Genomic DNA, 20143 nt, shown 5'->3' on the forward strand with positions numbered 1-20143 from the left:
CTACATTTCTGGTGTGAAATTTTGTTAACATAACTGTAAAGGTCCCACCCAAAAAGGTGCATGGAACCCCCCAAAATATACGCTGTTTTGTGCGGGAAAACAACAAAAATTGCACCGCGGGCGCTGCGCGGGCGCTGCGGGCGCCGCGCGGGCACTTCGTGCCCGCGCATGAGTACTCAAAAAAATTTGCCAGGGTTGGCAGGTCTGCAATGTAAACTTGGACATAGGCTTTCTCAAGCCAAGAGCACCTTTGAATTATTTTTAATGTTTTTTTTAATAAATAAAATAGCAAAACCAAATAATATATTAGGCTATATGGTGAGAGAGAGAGAGAGAGAGAGAGAGAGAGAGAGAGAGAGAGAGAGAGAGAGAGAGAGATTTCATATTCCGATTATGCTTGGATAATTATTCCTTTGACAGTGGTAAAATAGTACAGTCAGAGTGTAGCCTCGTCATCGCAACCATGATACAACAAGCATAATGTTTTGCACAAGGGGATAAACTGATCTTTCAGTCTCACTCTCTTGAGTTGACTGTGAAACTGAACACTACACCTCTTGACATGCAAATTAACCCAATATTCTATCAATGGTCCTGGCAGCATGAGGTGTGAAGCTTACTTACTTTTCATTCTCATGATGCACACACAGCAAAAATAACTTCTCTTGCACTCTCTCTTTCGTTGATATAAGTTAAATGAAGTCAGTGAAGTTTATAGAATATAGTCTATCTAGACCGGGAAGTTGAGCGTAGCCTGGTCCAACAAAATACATCTCTGCAGTCTGCACATAACATCTCTGCACAAACACATGCACCTCAAATTAAACTATAGGTCCATGCTACTTAAAGTTAACTCTTAAGGTAAAGTATTGACATCAAAATGTACTTAAAGTATCAAAAGTAAAAGTACTCATTATGCAGAATGTCCCATTTCACAAGTTTACAATGTATACAAATATTTTGCAGATCTAGCCTACAAGCTCACAATTCGTGGCATCGCAAGACATTGTGAGATTAATTGTAGATCATCTGACGTTTTGGCTGAGTGAAGTGGGTAATTTATGTTTTGTAATAATAATCCAAATCTACAAATGAATTTAGTAACATTTCTTTAGTAATTGGAAACACTCAAGTTAAGTACTTAAAGAAGAAATTATATTTAAGTACAATACTTAATTAAATCAAATGTACTAGTTAGGCTACTTTCCACCGGTGGTGTTTGTTTTCTCCAATGTGAGAGAGTGTTACCACATTTGCTATATTCTGTGAGTGAAACAAGCGACCAGGTCTATGAAAACAAGCCCAAAAGAAGCAACCATTTCACCACTTGAACTCTATTACATCAGCTATTTTAAAAAAATTATCTTGAAATTAAGGACAAATAAGCCACTACACTTAAGAAACTAGCCCTAACAAAAGCATCCCACAACTATGAATCTTTACAAGCGACTTTACAGGAAAACAGGACCAAAGTCACTTAAAATAAGCAGACCCAGCAACACTGGCAGGCTAGAGTTGTTAATACATGTTGCATGCTGAAAGATAACTGATCTGCAAACCTTTGGGGGAAGGGAAGGTTGTGTCTAGGGCTTCTTTGATTCACATGCAAATTATCCCAATATTCTATCAATGGTCCTGGCAGCCTGAGGTGTGAAGCTACCTACAGTTTACTTTTCATTCTCATGATGCACACACAGCAACAGCCACTGAGTCATCAAAACTAATGTCTAATCAATGTCCAGTATACAATGCGTGTCAGATGTGATGCATGTTGTTGATAAAAGTTTGTTCATAGAATATATCTATCCACCATAAAACTATACCAGAGTATCAGATGGGAAATCTCTCTCTCTGGCTTTAAAGGGATCCCTGGCTAATACGACAAATACGCCTTAATACATTATAATTGCCCTGTATAAATACAATGTAAAATCAAAAACACCTTAATTATTTTATTTCTTCTAGAAATAGCTAATCTTTCACTCAATAGGGGAAATGCCCGTCGCAAGTTGATGATGATCAGATTCCAAACTGTTCCCTTTCCTCCTTTAAAAAAAAATTCAAATTTATGATCGCCAGTGGTGTTTTGATTGATTGATTGATTGATTGATTGAAGGCTTTATTAGAAGTTTGCATAGGAAAATGTACAGATTCATGACGGTACAGTTCACTGGTACAAGGTCTACTAAAAGGAGATCCATGAAAAGACTAAGCTTATTTCAACAGGAAACCATTAAAGTATCTCATATAACATTGAATGACAGACAAATAGAACACAGTACTATGCAGTAGATATGTAAAGAAAAAAAAGAAAACAGTAGGTCTATACAATCAGTAGGTACAGTATATACAATATATACAAGGAAGGGGCAGGTAACAGTAAGTCTAAACAATCAGTATGTACAGTATATACAAGGAAGGGGCAGGGAGGGTAGTATATACAAGGAAGGGGCAGGGAGGGTAGGGTTGGGCTAGGTTTTTACCAGTTGTGAACGGCTGCTGCCTGTAAGTGTTTTTTTAGGGCAATTTTAAAGGATGCTAGTGATCCACACTCCTTTATGGCCTTCGGTAAGGCATTCCACATTTTTGTGGTGTAGCAGAAGAACGAGTTCGACCCTTTCTTTGAGTTGACTCTGGGTTGAACGTGATCTGTGGCACTGCCTCTGGTGTTGTAATTATGGACATCCTTAACGTTTATAAAGTATTTTGACAGGTACTTGGGTATCATAGTGGTGTAGTGTATCTTGTACACCAGGCCCATTGCAAGTTGCTGTACTCTGTCATCTACTCTGAGCCACCCCACTCTTAACTGGTGAGTAGCGGTGAGGTGAGTCTGATTGGGAAGGTTAAGCAGGACCCTAATTAGTTTATTTTGGGCTGTTTGGAGTTTAGTTTTTAGGGCTTGTGGGGCGTCACGATACCATACGTGGACTCCATAGTCAAAGAGGGGCTGGATTATTGCACCAGCTATGGTCTTCAGTGTGTTGAAGTTGACCATTGGGGCGATCCTCTGTAGGAAACAAGTTCGTTGGTTGATTTTTTGTATTACTTTTGAAGTCATCTTTTCGCTGGAAAGATTAGCTTCAAGGATACATCCTAAGTAAGAGATTTCGTTTTTTCGTGTTATGACCTTGTCACCCACTTTGATTGTGAAGTTCTCTACCTTTTTGAGGTTATGATTTGATCCAAAGAGGATGGACTCGGTTTTGCCCAGGTGAATTGATAATTTGTTGTCGTTAAGCCATGTGCAGATCTTACTCAGTTCAGAGTTAAGTGTCTTTTCAACCTGCAAGTGGTCCTTGCCCGAGACTAGGAGAGCCGAGTCATCCGCGAACAGGAACAGGTTGCAGTCGCAAGCAGATGCCATGTCGTTCACGTATATTAGGAACAACAGAGGTCCCAGTATGCTACCTTGAGGAACTCCACAGCTTACTGGGAGGGGGGGGGACAGGGTACCGTTAATCTCCACCACCTGTTCCCTCCCCACCAGGTAAGATTGCATCCAGCTCACTGCTGCACTGTCAAGACCGATGGCTTTTAGTTTCTCAATCAGAATAGCATGATCCACGGTGTCAAATGCCTTCTGGAGGTCCATCATGACCATGCCACTATATTTGCCCTGATCCGCTTCGCGTTTGATTTGGTCAGTCAAATAGAGAAGGCATGTGTCAGTGGAATGGGATTTTCTGAATCCAGATTGGAACTCGTAAATCAGATTATTCTCATCGAGATATCTTGCAATCTGTTCGTAGACTATTTTCTCCATGACTTTGGATATGGAGCTAAGAATGGAAACGGGGCGGTAGTTTCCAGGGTCTAGTTTGCTACCTTTTTTATGCAGGGGGGTTACTTTTGCTAGTTTGAAGTCCTGGGGGACATGACCCTGTTCGATGGAAAGGTTAATTATGTGGGTAATGATTGGAGCAATGGTGGCGGCTGAATCTCTGAGAAATCTAGCTGGGATTTTATCGAGGCCAGTGGCCTTGTGTTGAGGTAGGGCGCTCAATTTTTTAAACACTTCATCAGTTGTCACTGTGGAAAGTTTAAAGCTGTCTTTACTGACGCCCAGTTTTTTGTAGAATGTATTAACAAATTCTTCACCATACCGCCCAGATGGGGCGACCAGTCTTTTGACCAGTGAACGGGCTGTGGTGGTAAAGGTTTTGTTAAAATGGGTAGCCACTTCACCTTTGTCAGAAATGAGAGCGGCGTCCGTTTTGATGTTTATATTGTGGCATATGGTTTTTGATTTTAAGCCTAATTGGTTGTTAAGCAACTTCCATAGGTCTCGTGGGTTGTTTTTGTATTCATCGATTTTGTCGTCGATGTAGTTTTTTTTGGCGGATCTAACTAGGGCGGTTGTCTGGTTTCTAAGTCTCTTGCATTGAGCAGTAAGATGCTCAATGTGGATTTTGAGGTTATGGTTGAATTTTTTCTTGAGCTTTTTGCAGCACTTTCGTTTTTCATCGTATTTTTTGTCTCTGAGTTTAGCTGATTCTGCAATATCTGAGTTATACCATGGCTCTTGGCGGGCTTTAACCCTGGTGGTATTCAAGGGGGCCACGTCGTCTAGAGCATCGGTCAATTTGGTTTTAAAACCGCACCATGCTTCCTCGACATCTGTACACTGCAGCTCTGGGGAAAAAGCAACTAAGCCTACATTAGTACAGTTGTGAGATATTTGTACTTTACTTGAGTATTTCCAATTTCCAATACTTTCATTTCTACTTCATTATATATTGGATCCAAATATTGTACTAAAATATTCATTTATCCACTTTACACCTATTTATACCATGGCTGTTTGAAAATAGCCGATCTACAGTCCATTGCAGAGATTTGAATGTTTTCACTTAAAATGTGTTTGGTTCTAACTTCTGTACTGTCATTGATTATGATAGATTTCAAATATTTTGTGTTTGTTTTGTCTAACATTGTTTAGTGTAAGAAACATAGTAGCAATCTTTAAAAAAGAAAATACTCACAATTACTTATTGTATTTAATTACTTATTGTGATAATCAACTTCTAATGGTTGGCTGGAGGATTTTATTGAATTATTTTATTTATTCTTTATTTTTACTGTCCTGGAGACTTTGAAATTAGAATAATTAATTTGTTTAATGTTGTTAAATATGATAAACAGTTGTGAATAAAGCAATAATTGCTTTTCAGTTCATTAGAACTCTGCATGTAAATTCACCCTTTCCCCTGGATTCCAGAGTTTAGTAATACATCTTTTTAATACAATTGCCAACAAGTCATTGCTGTTGACTGAAAGATTGTTTTTGGCTCAAAATCTACTCATTCTTGAAAATTAAATTAACTACCCAGTTAAGCAACAAACCTGTCTCGTATGCCTTTATCTGGGCATTAGTTGCTCTCTAACCCCACCTAGTGGTTGTGGCATGTAACAACGTGGTGCCTCAACTGATCTGGCTGCCATGGTGGTACCACATCAGTGCCACGACCAGCACTTTCAAGGTACAACCACTGTATATCTTTGCACTGCTCTCTGCTCTTTTCCAGTAGCTGTCTTAAGACAAAGACCATGTCGGTGGTGGATCTACTCTTCCTGAATCCACATTGTGTTTCCGGGAGAGCAGCTTCTGAGATGTGCTCTACTAGCCTGTTGAGCATAATCTTAGCCAGCACTTTCCCTGCGATGGAGAGGAGAGATATTCCACGGCTGTTCCCACAGACCGCTCTGTCGCCTTTGTTTTTGTAAATGACCACAATGTTGGCATCCTTCCAATCCTGTGGGAGGGTCTCATGCTCCCAGATGTTTGAGATCAGTAGGTGTAGGCGGCGCGTTAGTAGGTACCCTCCGCGTTTGAAGACCTCTGCCGGGATGCCATCGGGTCCTGGACTTTTATTGTTCTTCAAGCCCCTAATGGCTTGGCGGGTTTCTGAGTATTGTGGCGGAGAATCAAGGTGCATGAGTGGTGGAAGGTCTGGGAGTGTGTCCAGAATATGGGGGTCAACAGGGTTATTGTGGTTGAGGAGAGTCTCAAAGTGATTTGCCCAGCGGCCAAGGATCTCGTGACGATCCTTATGAAGAGTGGATCCATCATCTGAACGGACAGGGGCAATTGTCCGCTTCCTGGGGCCGTATAGAGCTTTGATGGCATCATAAAAGCCCTGGGTGTTGTTGCAGTCTGCAAAATGTTGGATCTCGTGAGCCTTCTGCACCCACCAGGTGTCTTCCATGCTCCGTAGAGCACGCTGGGTCGCAGATCTTGCCGCAGCAAAAGTGGCTTTCAGAGTAGAAGATCCAGGGCAAGACAGGAGCGCTTTATGTGCTTGGTGTTTTAATTGAAGAAGCAACCGTATTTCAGCAGAGTTGCTGTCAAACCAGTCCTGGTGACGTTTCCTTGAGTGACCAAGCGCTTCTGAGGCTGCACTGTGGATGGCATGGCACAGGGCAGGCCAATCAGTAGATTCCTCAGGGATTTTGTCAAGGTTTCCTGCCAGGAGACGTCGAAGGTTGCTTTGGGTGGTGGGGCTGTTTAATGCTGCGCAGTTGAGTTTTTTATTTGCAGCTGTCCTTGGATGACGGGGTTCAATGTTCATGCGGAGCTTGGATCTGACCATGCGGTGATCGGTCCAGCACTCTGCTCCACGCATGACTCTGGTGGTGAGCACGTCCCGTCTGTCCTTTTGACGGACAATTACATAATCCAGGAGGTGCCAATGCTTTGAGCGGGGATGCTGCCAGGTTGTTTTGAGCCTGTTTTTCATCTGGAAGGTGGTGTTAGTGATGACCAGGTGGTGTTCTGCACAGAGGGAGAGGAGCCGCAGCCCGTTGTTGTTCATTTTCCCCACTCCGTGTTGGCCAATAACTTTATTCCATACCAGGTGCTCTGTACCCACTCTGGCATTGAAATCTCCCAAGAGTATGAGTCTGTCTGTGGTCTGGGTTTTCTGTATGACAGAGTCAAGAGCCCGGTAAAAGTCCTCCTTGATGTTATGCTCAGCATCAAGAGTTGGTGCATAAGCGCTAATGAGGGTAGCGAAGCGTCCCTTTGTAAGGGGAATACGCCATGTCATTAGCCGTTCATTGATGCCAATGGGGGATTCTGGGATGCACTGCAGCAGCTGGGACTTCACGGCGAAACCGACCCCATGGATTCGGCGAGTGCCTTCAGGAACACCCTTCCAGAAGAAGGTGTAACCTGCACCAACCTCTGTCAGGGAGTCCTCGCCATGTAATCTGGTTTCACTGAGTGCTGCAATGTCGATGTTATACTTCGCAAGTTCCAGGGCCACAAGTGCTGTCCTACGGTGGGGCCTTTCAGATGTTTCAGCTAAGTCCAAGAGTGTGCGCACGTTCCACGATGCGACACATAGGTTGCTATTTATCTTTGTTTTTGTTTTTGTTTTTCGACCGCAAAGGGGGATGCTCCGACGGGTGCGGTAACCCGTCCGGAGTAGGAGAAGCAGACAATTTTTGGACCACCTTTTCTAGGTCCTTCCCCTGTTCAGGGGAGAGCAGTGTGGGGCTGCTCTGTCACAGTGGAAGCTGCCGAGGCGACGCGCTGCTCCATCCCGCAGTCACTACGACCATCACTCCACTGCCGCCTGTGTGCATGGTTTGACTAGGCACTCCCAGCCACATCCTTAGCCTGTGCCTGCCGCCATTCCATATCGCCACAGGGCTTCTTGGGGGGTTGGGGGGTTGGGAAGGGGGGGGGGGAGCAAGAAGCTTGCGCATAGGTAAGGATTAAGGTGAGGGTGTGGGTGCGCAATCCTCACTCCCACCATCTTCACTCCATCAGGTGGATTCCAGTGGCATGAGAGACCCATGACGACCTTCAGCCTGGCTGGAGTTGCAGGGGACTGCCGGTGATCCAGTATTTCGGACTCCGCCAATGCCTGTCCCCAGGTGCAGATTTCATTTCGAGGTTTACTCCCCTAGCCAAGGCACCCTCCCAGGTTAACCCACATGGCAGTGGGGCAGTGGTATGATGGTGGGGCCCACTGCTACCTCTGTTGCAGCCTTCATCCGCCTTCAGTGCCGTTGTGACTCCTGGTGTCATCTTCCGCCACTTCCGCCGTTGAGGTCTTCGGATCGCTCTTCGTCTGGAACCTCCCCCTCGACCTTACCGCCATGGGTGACCCTACCGGGGGCTTACGCCCCCGACGGCATCGCTCTCAGGTTCATTGGAACGCGCAAGGCTCTCCACCACGGCAAGGTGGCGACCCGTGGAGAACAACACACACACACACACACACACACACACACTCTGTGCACGTCAGCATCAAAGTACACACACACACACACACACACACTCTGTGCACGTCAGCATCAAGGTACACACACACACACACTCTGTGCACGTCAGCATCAAGGTACACACACACACACTCTGTGCACGTCAGCATCAAGGTACACACACACACACACACACACACACACACTCTCTGTGCACGTCAGCATCAAGGTACACACACACACACACACACACACACACACACACTCTGTGTACGTCAGCATCAAGGTACACACACACACACACACACACACTCTGTGCACATCAGCATCAAGGTACACACACACACACACACACAGACACACACACACTCTGTGCACGTCAGCATCAAGGTACACACACACACACACACACACACACACACACACACACACACACACACACACTGTGCATTTCAGCATCAAGGTACACACACACACACACACACACACACACACACACACACTGTGCATTTCAGCATCAAGGTACACACACATGCACACACTGTGCACGTCAGCATCAAAAGTCTTTTCTCTCACACAACCAATAGCAGGAGTATTGGTTGAGCTTCACATGACAGGTTAACTTGCTGCAGAATACAGTCACGGCAACCACCCTTGTAATTTCCAATTGCATCTTTCTAGTTATTTGTATTTGAATGCATTGGTCATTACCCATTTAGGCCTAGAATTATTGACTGCTTTAACTATTGAAAAATAGCAGATATACAAGCTCACAGCGCGGCACCGAGTGCCACGCTGCGAGCTTGTAGATCTGCTATTTTTGACCCGATTCTATAAGTGTTTTTTGAATCCTTCTAAGGTTTTTTGAAAAACCTATGTTTCTATGTCAGCAATCTGGCCAGCCATCGTCAAAGAAGAGGTCCTTTTCACTTAACTGGAGCTCAGTTAGTCTGTTCTTGAGAGACTACTATGTCAGTGGTTCTCAAACCTTTTCACGTGAAGGACCCCCAAAATTATATGTATTTGGCCACGGACCCCCATCTCAAAATATTTCGTTCCAGGGACCACCCAGACGCAAAATTTTAGTTATACACATTCGCTTTGAAAATACATATAGTCAAAGATTTGCACACATTTTCACGACTTTTTCAAAAATAGCAGATCTACAAGCTCGCAGTGCGCTGCGAGCTTGTAGATCTGCTATTTTTGAAAAATCGTGAAAATTTGGATTTTGACCCGATTCTATAAGTGTCTTTTGAATCCTTATAAGGATTTTTGAAAAACCTATGTTTCTATGTCAGCTATCTGGCCAGCCATCGTCAAAGAAAAGGTCCTTTTCACGTACCGGTAGCTGGAGCTCAGTTAGTCTGTTCATGAGAGACTACTATGTCAGTGGTTCTCAAACCTTTTCATGTGAAGGACCCCCAAAATTATATTTATTTGGCCAACGGACACCCATCTCAAAATATCTAGTTCCAGGGACCACCCAGAAGCAAAATTTGAGTTACAAACATTCGCTTTGGAAATACATATAGTCAAAGATTTGCACACATTTTCACGACTTTTTCCAAAAATAGCAGATCTACAAGCTTGCAGCGCGGCACTCGGTGCCGCGCTGTGAGCTTGTATATCTGCTATTTTTCACTGGTTAAAGCATTCAATAATTCTAGGCCTAAATGAGGTTTAAGTAAAGCATTGACATCGACACATTTCCCCGTCCCATCGTTCCAGGTGTCCCGCGGGCCTCTGAGCGAGGACAGCCTGCTGAAGGTGGAGGAGCGTCAGGACCTCCAGGGCACGGGGGGCCTGGTGCTGCTGCTCCCTGCCCAGGCCGGGGCCTCTCTGCCGGGGCAGGAGGACGGGGACGTGGCCCTCCTCTCCGCTCTGCTCCAGCTCAGGCAGCTGCAGCAGGTCAGCAGCTGGCACTGCCCGCTGCCCCTGGTCATCCTGGTGCCCGGAGGAGCCTGTGGTGGCGCTGCCGCAGGCGCCACCGCACCGACACAGCTGGAAGAAGGTATGTCGCCAACACGCAGCGGTGGAAAGTAGTAAAGCTGGGCGATATTAGGAAAACCTTCGATATTCCATAACGTTGTTGAATACCTCGATATCGATTACTTACGATATTAGTAAAAACAATTGCATTATGTCGTTTTTAATGTTTTTAAGCTTTAGGTTCACTGCCTGCGTAACCCAGATAATGAATTATAGCATTATCCATGCATGCACACTGCACAGTACACACAGAATAAATAAATTAAATGCCTTATTTCCATTTTCCAACAATGGTTTTATTGAAATAACCACACCTGGTTACAGATGGACTGTTTCTTTTGCATGTGCTACTGTACGTGTCTGTTAATTAATTTGACACATACACCAATACCTCATTTCAAGCTGTCTTTGTCGATATGTATACCTCGCATGTTGATACCTCGATATAGGTATATTTTCGATATACTCGAGTAGAGGGGGCTAGTTACATGGCATAGATAGATAGATAGATAGATAGTTACATAGATAGATAGATAGATAGATAGATGGATAGTATACACACATAAATATTTATTGTGACCGTAGGTCGCATTTACTATGAAAACCTGCAGTTCATGTGTGTCAGTCAGTTATGCCTCATGTCACACTCCATATATGGCCAAGACAGAATTCATTTGCAACCACACTTCCCTTTTATGACCTTATATGGCATGGGTGGAAATATAGGGTACGCCTGGTACCTAAGGCACCCAGTTATAGACAGTTCTCCCTCATCTGAGTCGTCTCACTCATCCACATTCCTGCTACTTTGCCGATTTCCACACCTTACTCCCATAGAAATGCAAACGTAGGCACCCCATTGAATATTGAAAGATCTCCGCCCATGATATAGTGATCTCCGATGTCATCAATATTAAGCTCATATCTGGGAGTGTCGGTCTCATGATAATCAAAGTGGTTGTTCCAATGTGAGTCATACTTACAAATAAATACCATCCTTGTCCCTTTTATGCCCATATATAGTGATCCCTGATGTCGGCAATAAAACCCATTCAGGCCGGGAACACATAGTGTATTACAGTACATGTACAGTATGTAGGAACATATTTGTTTATGTTGGCTAATTTTTGAATAATATAGTTTTTCAGAAAACTTAGGTCAGGCCTAAATGGGTTAAGCCCATATCTGGAAATGGCCATATATGGACACATCGTGTCAGTCTCTTACTGATATATACTGGTTATTGTGTCCACAGCTCTGATGCTGGGCTCTCTGGTAGAGGAGGGCCTGGTGTCTGAATACACCCTCATCTACATCCCTGAGACCACCTCTGACCTGCAGGGGTCCCAACAGGTAACACACACACGCACGCACGCACGCACGCACGCACGCACGCACGCACGCACGCACGCACGCACGCACGCACGCACGCACGCACGCACACACACACACACACACACACACACACACACACACACACACACACACACACACACACACACACACACACACAGGTATGTATACATCACTTTTGGGGACATCATTTTCTGTGGCCTTACCCTAACCCAGGGGTCGGCAACCCAAAATGTTGAAAGAGCCATATTGGACCAAAATAACCCAAAACAAATCTGTCTGGAGCCGCAAAAAATTATAAATTATAAAATATATGTGTCCCAATTTGGCTGGGAGCCAGTCATTGGATTTTTATTCATTTTCATTTTTTCATTTCATTTGAAAGCTGGGGATCATAGCTACAACATGATATATTGGTTGTGGAGATTGACCCAACAGTTTTGAAGATATGGCTTATAGAATGATGCCATGCTGAAATACTACTTTTGAGATATTCAAGTTTTAAATAAATGTCTAACCTGCAAATGACCTGACGATCTCTCACATTAATTAAAAAAAGTCTTATTTACATGCAGAGTTAAGCTCTGGCATTTAAGTGAAATGTAGCCTGAAATCTATGAAATGCTTTAGTGGCTTTATCACATTTTAGTAAAAAAAAAAAAAATGTATTTTCAGTCCCTGTCTAAAGCTGTACTTTCCGAGATGACTGGCTCTCAGTGAGATTGGGACACATATTGTCGTTGTCGGGTGGAAACCTTGTATGTCTAAAACTTTGTTTTGTATTTATCATTTAAAAAATTAACTAAACGTTGTGTGCTCGTAGATCTGCTGTTTTCACTACTTTTGTGCGTCAGTCTTGTATGATGAAGCAGGGCTTTACTTTGCGGGGGGGAAAAAAAACATACAAATTTGAAACTTGGAGATACAAGGTTTCAGCCCGACAGTGAATATATTAAAAGTCTATATTAGCCTACTGTCAAAATGACTAAGTAGGCTACAAATACATAAATGAGCATTACATTTAATATTTATTCTACACATTTTTAAAGCATTGGAAAGCGTTAATAATGTTTGTGTCATGTTTGTCCTCCTACAGAAACCATATTAAAACAAAACAATATATATATTTCCCCCTATCTTTTTCCCTTAATACATTTTTGAAAAAGCTCCAGGGAGCCACTAGTGTGGCGCTAAAGAGCCGCGGATTGCTGACCGCCGCCCTAACCTCTATCCCTAAACCTAACCGTTATGGGGGACCTACTATTTTTTCCCCACAATGTAGGTGGTCCCCTGCATGTGACTGTGTGAACATGTTTTTATCACCCAAAAGTGATGAAAACACACACACACACACACACACACACACACACACACACACACACACACACACACACACACACACACACACACACACACACACACACACACACACACACACACAGCACATGCTGTGTTCAACACAGATAACAATGGGGGTAGCACCCCTCTAAAACAGGTGCCAAATAGGGCTGTCACGATCATAACATTTTACATGACGATTAATTGTCACTCAAATAATTGCAATTAATGATTTAATTGTGTTTTTGCCGTTGACAATTACAATCCTGTTTGGCTATTAGGCTTTGAAGTTGCACATGGCTGTAATGACCGATAACCTAAATATACAAAGAAATGACTAACATAATTAACAACTTTGTACTTTAAAAAGAACTTGGCTGCAAATAGACGGGAATAGATGATCTACAAGCTCACAACGCGTCACATCATGACGTGTGGTGAGCTTGTAGATCTGCTATGTCCATTTTTTTTTAAATATTTGAAAATATAAGAACATTATGACGATTATGACCAAATAATTGCGATTATATCAAATAAGTGCCATTAGACGATTATGATGTAATAATTGTGACAGGTCTAGTGCCAAAAGCCCTCCAGTTGCCCTTGTACACCATGAGTCTTATCCTGGAGGGAGACACGTGGCATGTCGATGCCTGGGGCCACACACACACTCATCAATTTAAGCATTTAGCAGACACTCTTAATCCAGACCAACAAAGTTGCAGGACCCATGCTCAGGTGCCAGTAAAATGCAATACCAACTGTGTTATTGAAGGGGAGAAATGATCGACAAAATAAAGCCAAATAGTTAAACATATCATTTTGGGGGTTGACACCGTGCGAGCTTGTAGATCTGCTATTTTTGAAAATGTGTGCAAATCTTTGACTATATATTTTCAAAGCAAACCTTTGTAACTCAAATCTTTGCTTCTGGGGGGTCCCTGGAAACAACATGTTTTGAGATGGGGGTCCGCGGCCAAATACATGCAATTTTGGGGGTCCTTGTTGAGAACCACTGATTTAGAAGAAGGATTTAGAAGACATTTATAGAATCAGGTCAAAATATTCAAAAACGTGCTAAAATGTTTTTAAATTGCTGATCTACAAGCTCGCAGCACTGCACTTGGTGCCGCGTATATCTGCTATTTCTTTAATAGTTAAAGCATAAAATAATGGTAAATCTAGAGTGATCCAGGTCTAAATGTTTTCATGAATTTTACATAAAAATAACCAGTAAGACGCCTAAAAGCGACCTCGCCCTAAATGTCGTGCCATGTCTTGGCCATCTGGCCAGTGATATATATTGGACCAGTTACCCATATATGGAGACCCCTGGTACCCATATATGGAGATCCATGTATAGGGAGAAGTGCTTTGAGACCCCAAACATGCTTACTCAGTTATTTGTTATGTGAAAGTCCTATGATGTCTGACATCATACATACAATCCCTTTTATGCCTATGTATGCCCGTATATGGTGATCTCTGTCTCCATATATGTATCTCACATACAGTATATCCCTGTATATATGGGTATCAGGGGTTTCCATATATGGGCATAAAAGGGATTTGGTTCCCCTGGCATCACAGAGATCTCCTTATCTCATATGGAGATAAGGAGTGATGTCAGAGCGTGGTGAGAGCGTGAGTCAATCAACATAAAAGACAAGCGTTACCCATACATATATCAGGGTTCCCACGGTCATGAAATTCCTGGAAATATTTTGAAATTAGAAAAAAAAAATTCCAGTACTGGAAAGGTTTTGGAATTTATCAAGGGTCCTGGAAAAATAGCTATGCATTGTCTTTGGTTATTGATTTTGTTTATAACTCTGAAATGACACATTTAACATTGGCCATTGTGAGGCGTTGTGAGCATGTAGATCGGCTATTTTCACAATAGAACCGTGTTATACAAAATTCCTCAACTCGTAGTGCTCGTCAGCTTCCCCATAATCAAATATTATTTCGGGGGTCACGGCCTGAAAAGGTTGAGAACCACTGGCATACACTACCTCTTTGGGCATTGCACATAGGAGTAAGCGACTTGTTAATGAGCTGAATTATATTGTTATATAGTCCTGGAAATTGGGTTAAATGGTAAATGGTGCATTTTATATAGCGCTTTTATCCAAGGCGCTTTACATAGATTGTGCATTACATTCACCCATTCACACACACATTCATACACCGGTGGCAGAGGAAACCATGCAAGGCACCAACCTACTCACCGGGAGCAACTAGGGCTTCAGAGTCTTGCACAAGGACTCTTCAACATTAACTCAGGGAGAGCCCGGATTCGAAATGGGAACCCTTCGGGAACCCTTCGTGCTCTAATAACGGTTTCTCTACCCCTGAGCTATGCCGCCCCTTAAATATTCTGGAAAAGTTTTGGAAATTAATTGGTAAAAATGGGTGGGGAATTAATTGGTAACAATGGGTAGGAACCCTGAGATATGGTCAAGATGTGACGGTTCTGATAGTAAACTGCGACCTACGGTCACAATAATATCATGGTATATTTCTCCCCAGGTGAAACAGGCCATGGCGTGGCTGCTGTCTCGCTCTCCCCCCTCCATCCACATGTGTGGTCAGACTCTGGTCCAGCTGGTGGAGAGCACTCTGACCAGAGAGTTCACCTCCAGACTGTGTTCTCACCATGCCCAGAGGCGGAGCTCCGCTCTGGGCCCCGAGGCTCCAGGACCCATCATCAGTCTGTACAACGCTGTGCTGGAACACCTGGCGGAGCTGGTCAGCTCCAAGGTAGGCACTGTTCTTTTTCACTGCACATTTTTAACCCATTTAGGCCTGGGATTGTTGAAAAATAGCAGATCTACAAGCTCACAGCGCGGCACCGAGTGCCGAGCTGTGAGCTTGTATATCTGCCATTATTGAAAAAGTCGTGAAAATGTGTGATTTTCTTTTAATATATGTATTTTTAAAGCGAACGTTTGTAACTCAAATGTTGCTTCTGGGTGGTCCCTGGAACTAGATATTTTGAGATGGGCGTCCATGGCCAAATACATATCATTTTGGGGGTCCTTCACATGAAAAGGTTTGAGAACCACCGACATACTCAAGAACAGATTAACTGAGCTCCAGTGAAGTGGAAAGGACTGTTTCTTTGATGATGGCTGGCCAGATTGCTGACATAGAAACTTTTTTTTTTTTTTTTTTTTTTTTAACCTTCAAAATCGGGTAAAAATTCAAATTTTCACGATTTTTCAACCAAAAAAATAGCAGATCTACAAGCTCGCAGCGCGGTACTCGGTGCCGCACTGTGAGCTTGCTCTGCTATTTTTTTCAATAGTTAAAGCATAAAATAATACGTAATGTGTACCGGTCTAAATGGTTAATATAATTCTTAGACTTTTGAGTAAAAGGGTTAGGGTTAGGGTTAGGGTATTGGATCTCTTCTCCACTAGTCTTAGTCCCTCCCAAACATTCAAGGCGCCTAGGCTATAGTATAGCCTGCCGGTGTGGATCGTCGAGTCCCTTTCCCGACGATCTCTCCCTCTCTGTTTCCTGTCCATCTTCACTAATAACTCTATAAATAACAATGTTGTAATGGTGTCTGCTGTCCTCAGGCCCTGGCCAGCCTCTCCTGGCCCCCGGGGGAGTTTTCCCAGGCTGAACCCAGACACCTGCTGCCTCACGTGGGATGGAACTCTGACGACCACCTGGCCTGGCTGCGTCACACCCTGCTCAGCCTGCACATCCCACCCTGGCAGCCAGAGCCCTCCCAGCACGGTCAGTGGAGACATGGATTCATCTATCAGGATGAGGATAGGATTTATCCATATAGCATCTTTAGCTCGAGACCCAACATAGACATCTGATGTATTATTCTAGTCTAGTATTTCATGTTTGCATGAAAAACATTCCTTGGACTGTGAAAAGTGATGACTCGTCACTAAACCATAGTTTTGTAGGGACGTTTTGCAATGGATTCAGTCATGAAAAAAAAAAAAAAAAAAAATTAGACCCCTCACATGCTACTTAACTCTTACAGTGCCAATCCCGAACTAGTTCGGCTTTATTTGTCCTTATCAGAGTGCCGATCCCGAACTAGTTCGGCTTTTTTTTTTTTTTTTCGCGAGAGCGTCGCGCCGCCGATATTTACCATCCACTCCAATGCAATCCAGGATCTTTAGAGCTCATTTTCTCTGTTCCATGCATATCCATATTCCATGCATGAGGTGTGCAAGGTTTAATCATGGCTAAATTGCCGAAAATAGGGCTTCTAAAATGCTTGGTAGCCAATAGCTAACGTCAAGCTAACTTCATCCTCTTCCTGTACATGCACAAAGGAAAGTGTTCAGGCAAGTCATGGCTGCAGGGCTTGTGCATATACCAGCACTTGACTATGTAGCATTCTACATAGTAGAAACTTTCAGCAGGGGTAAAAAATTCCCCTAGGGATTTTGCAAATGGAATCATGGATTTTCTGATTTGTTATACTCTGAAGTTTCCAAAAATGTATAGTTTTCCAAATCCCCCAAAAATGTTAACGCACTTTCTGAACATATTGAACTGCATTATATCCCTGGGACCCAAACTAGTGAAAATTGCCGATCTACAAGCTCACAGCTTGTAGATCAGCTATTCTCGCTGGTAGTATTTTTTCTATTTAATGTATTTATTTGCATTCATTTTGATGGCATTCGTTTGAATTTGTTTTACAACTTGTAAAAAAGTTTTGAAATGTATTACAAAAAAAAAAAAAATAGGAAACCAAGAAATAACAGTATTTACTCGTGACCCATAGAGATTGGTCCACGACCCACATATGGGTCCCGACCCACTTTTTGGGAAACCTTGGTGCATCAGAGGCTTCTAAAGTTCCACTGCAGTGCACTGGCTCCCCCTGCTGGGCAACAACTGCTTTTTAATGCATGGCTGAAAAGTTCTCCTCACAACATTACACTTCATTCATTAAAAGATCAAATGATGAAGGAATTGTGAAAGAATTGGTTTTATTAAGACTGTCAAACTATAAACAAAGGGTGCAACAATACTTTTACCAGTATCGAACCATTCAATACGAGGGTGTACCGAACCGAATGACCCTTTACCGAACAATACGATGCAATACCACTCCACATCCACATTCCCCTGGAACCCCCTCAAGGACCCCTAGGGGTCCGCAGAGCCAACTTAGAGAACCACTACCCTAGAGGCTGGGTACTGTATTGTTCAAAGTAAAAAAAAATAAAAAAAAATAAAACATAATTAATTATAAAAATTGATTTATAAATCAAGGACATTTCTGTTTATTTTTTTGTATCGAAAAAGTATCGAACCGTAACACCAAAATGTCTCCTTAATCCATGGTAGTGTGTTATATTCATACACTGTAAAAGATATGGACGGTGGGAACCTTCACGTGACCCATTGGTTTCTATCAGGGCGAAAATGAAGTTTTTTTGCCCTCGTATGGGTGTCACCATCATTGTATTAATTGTACCCATTGAGGCTATTGGCTGCCAACGGGGACGTGCAACCGCAAGGATTCTTGGGAGAATGTGTTAAGCTAGCTGAAAATAAAGCAGGAGCAGGGCGGGATCTACGGTCTATGGGTGTAGATGAGAATCCTCCTACAGCATACCCAGGTTTCAGGGTTTCCTGCAGGAAAAAGTCTTGACCAGGGGGGAAGCATACGCTCGCGCGCTTGTGCGCGAGCCGGAAAATTTTGCTTAATTAATTAATTAATTTGCTTAATTAAAATGCATTTCTTGATACATTTTTATTATATTAATTCTTATGTTTGCCCTCAAAATATTAAGTGAAGTTAAATAAGAGAGAGAAGTTGCTTATAACAAACAAATCAAAACATATTTCGATTTTTGATTAAATCAGTTATCATTTTTGCCCTCAAAATATGAATGAGTTGGTGTGAAAAAGGAAAATGCAACTACATTATGCTATCATTATTCACATTTATTCAACATTGTGTAGCAAAACCAGTTTAGCTACTTTGACCCTGTACATCTGCTATTTGAAAATAGCTGATCTACAAGCTCACAGCATTACACAGCTAATTATTTTGTTTTGAAGTCCACCGATAGGCTCTTATTTTGAAGCCTATGTATTGACCGGGGTAACAGGTTTACGTTGGTCTGACATGACGAACAATAACATAGCTACCTAGCTTGCTAGTGCTACTGTGTGCTGGTGATGAGTGATGACCAGTGATCGGACGCTATACTATCGTCGTAGGGTTAGGTAACGTGGTATTGGCGCTGCTATGTTTAATCTTACACATTAAACCAACATAAATAGTAAAGCTTTTCACACGGAAGGCTTTATTGAGCACCCGCACAAAGTCCTGTGAAACTAACTCACGGAGTGGTGCGTGATTCTCATGCAGTGTAGCCTACACAAGTTCACAACACGTAACACATCCCTCCCGTGCTGGAGTTAAATACTTTTGCAAGTTTTTCTACGTGAGTCGCGGGTAACAGCCAGGATTTCCACCGCGGAGGTAAACTAAAGGCTCAGCCCTGAGCCGCTCAGGGCAGGGCGGCAGGCTGCATTGTGCCAGCCACTCTCTCCTCCTCCTCTCCTCCCCGGGAGGAGAAACATGCTCGCGGGCAGCGTCGTGTAGGCGAATGTGAAGTCCATCTACTGTATTAGTCCCAAATCGCAAAATGTACTATAGTGGTTTTAAAAGAAATCTACATCTCGTCCTTGCACCGTTAAAGCCCCAGTGAACATTTGTGACGGTGGGCTGCTCTGGACGTGTGTATGTGATGAAAACAAGCAGGCACTGGTGACGTTTAGGGCTTTTCGCTATGCGTCTTGGCCGGGCGCTAAAGATTTCAGACCAGGCGCAGCGCCTGGCTTGTAAAGTGCTGCCGGAAACGCTGGGTTTAACATCAATTCTAAAATAAATGGGACCATATTTTCACAAAACGCATACCATGGTGATTGAAAGGTGACTTTAAACTAGCGACAGCAATCAAAAAGTATTTGTGACACTGTTTATGTCACAAATTAAGAGCCCCTGAAATTAACGGATTATAAAGTCCACGACGCCACCTTCAGGCTGGCATCACCGCCGTTATCTTATTTTGAAGGCCAGAAGTCCACCGCGCAATCACTTCCGGTCTGACGTCATCGGATCGTGCGCCGGAACCGATCCGTGTCCACGTGGAGTTGTGTAATGGCCGACCGGGAGCTTTTATAACTGTGTAACATAAGCGAGCATCTGCCTCCATCCTAGCTTCTAAAGTGTAGTTTTGAG

The 20143-nt window shown here is 43.2% G+C and overlaps 1 protein-coding gene across 1 annotated transcript in view; it reads left to right on the plus strand.

Moving 5' to 3' along the window:
• The window catches only part of LOC308286376 (germinal-center associated nuclear protein-like), a gene marked incomplete at its 3' end in the record, with an annotated part of 60814 nt that overhangs the window by 31293 nt on the left and 9378 nt on the right, over nucleotides 1-20143 (plus strand). Inside the window, exons 19-22 of the mRNA XM_080727372.1 lie at nucleotides 9946-10228; nucleotides 11462-11559; nucleotides 15430-15660; nucleotides 16485-16647. Of these exons, the coding sequence (XP_080583498.1) occupies nucleotides 9946-10228; nucleotides 11462-11559; nucleotides 15430-15660; nucleotides 16485-16647 (775 nt within the window). The remainder of the gene's footprint in view (nucleotides 1-9945; nucleotides 10229-11461; nucleotides 11560-15429; nucleotides 15661-16484; nucleotides 16648-20143) is intronic.

The sequence above is a fragment of the Nannobrachium achirus genome, assembly GCF_963921795.1.
Source record: "Nannobrachium achirus genome assembly, chromosome: 6".
Taxonomy (NCBI): domain Eukaryota; kingdom Metazoa; phylum Chordata; class Actinopteri; order Myctophiformes; family Myctophidae; genus Nannobrachium; species Nannobrachium achirus.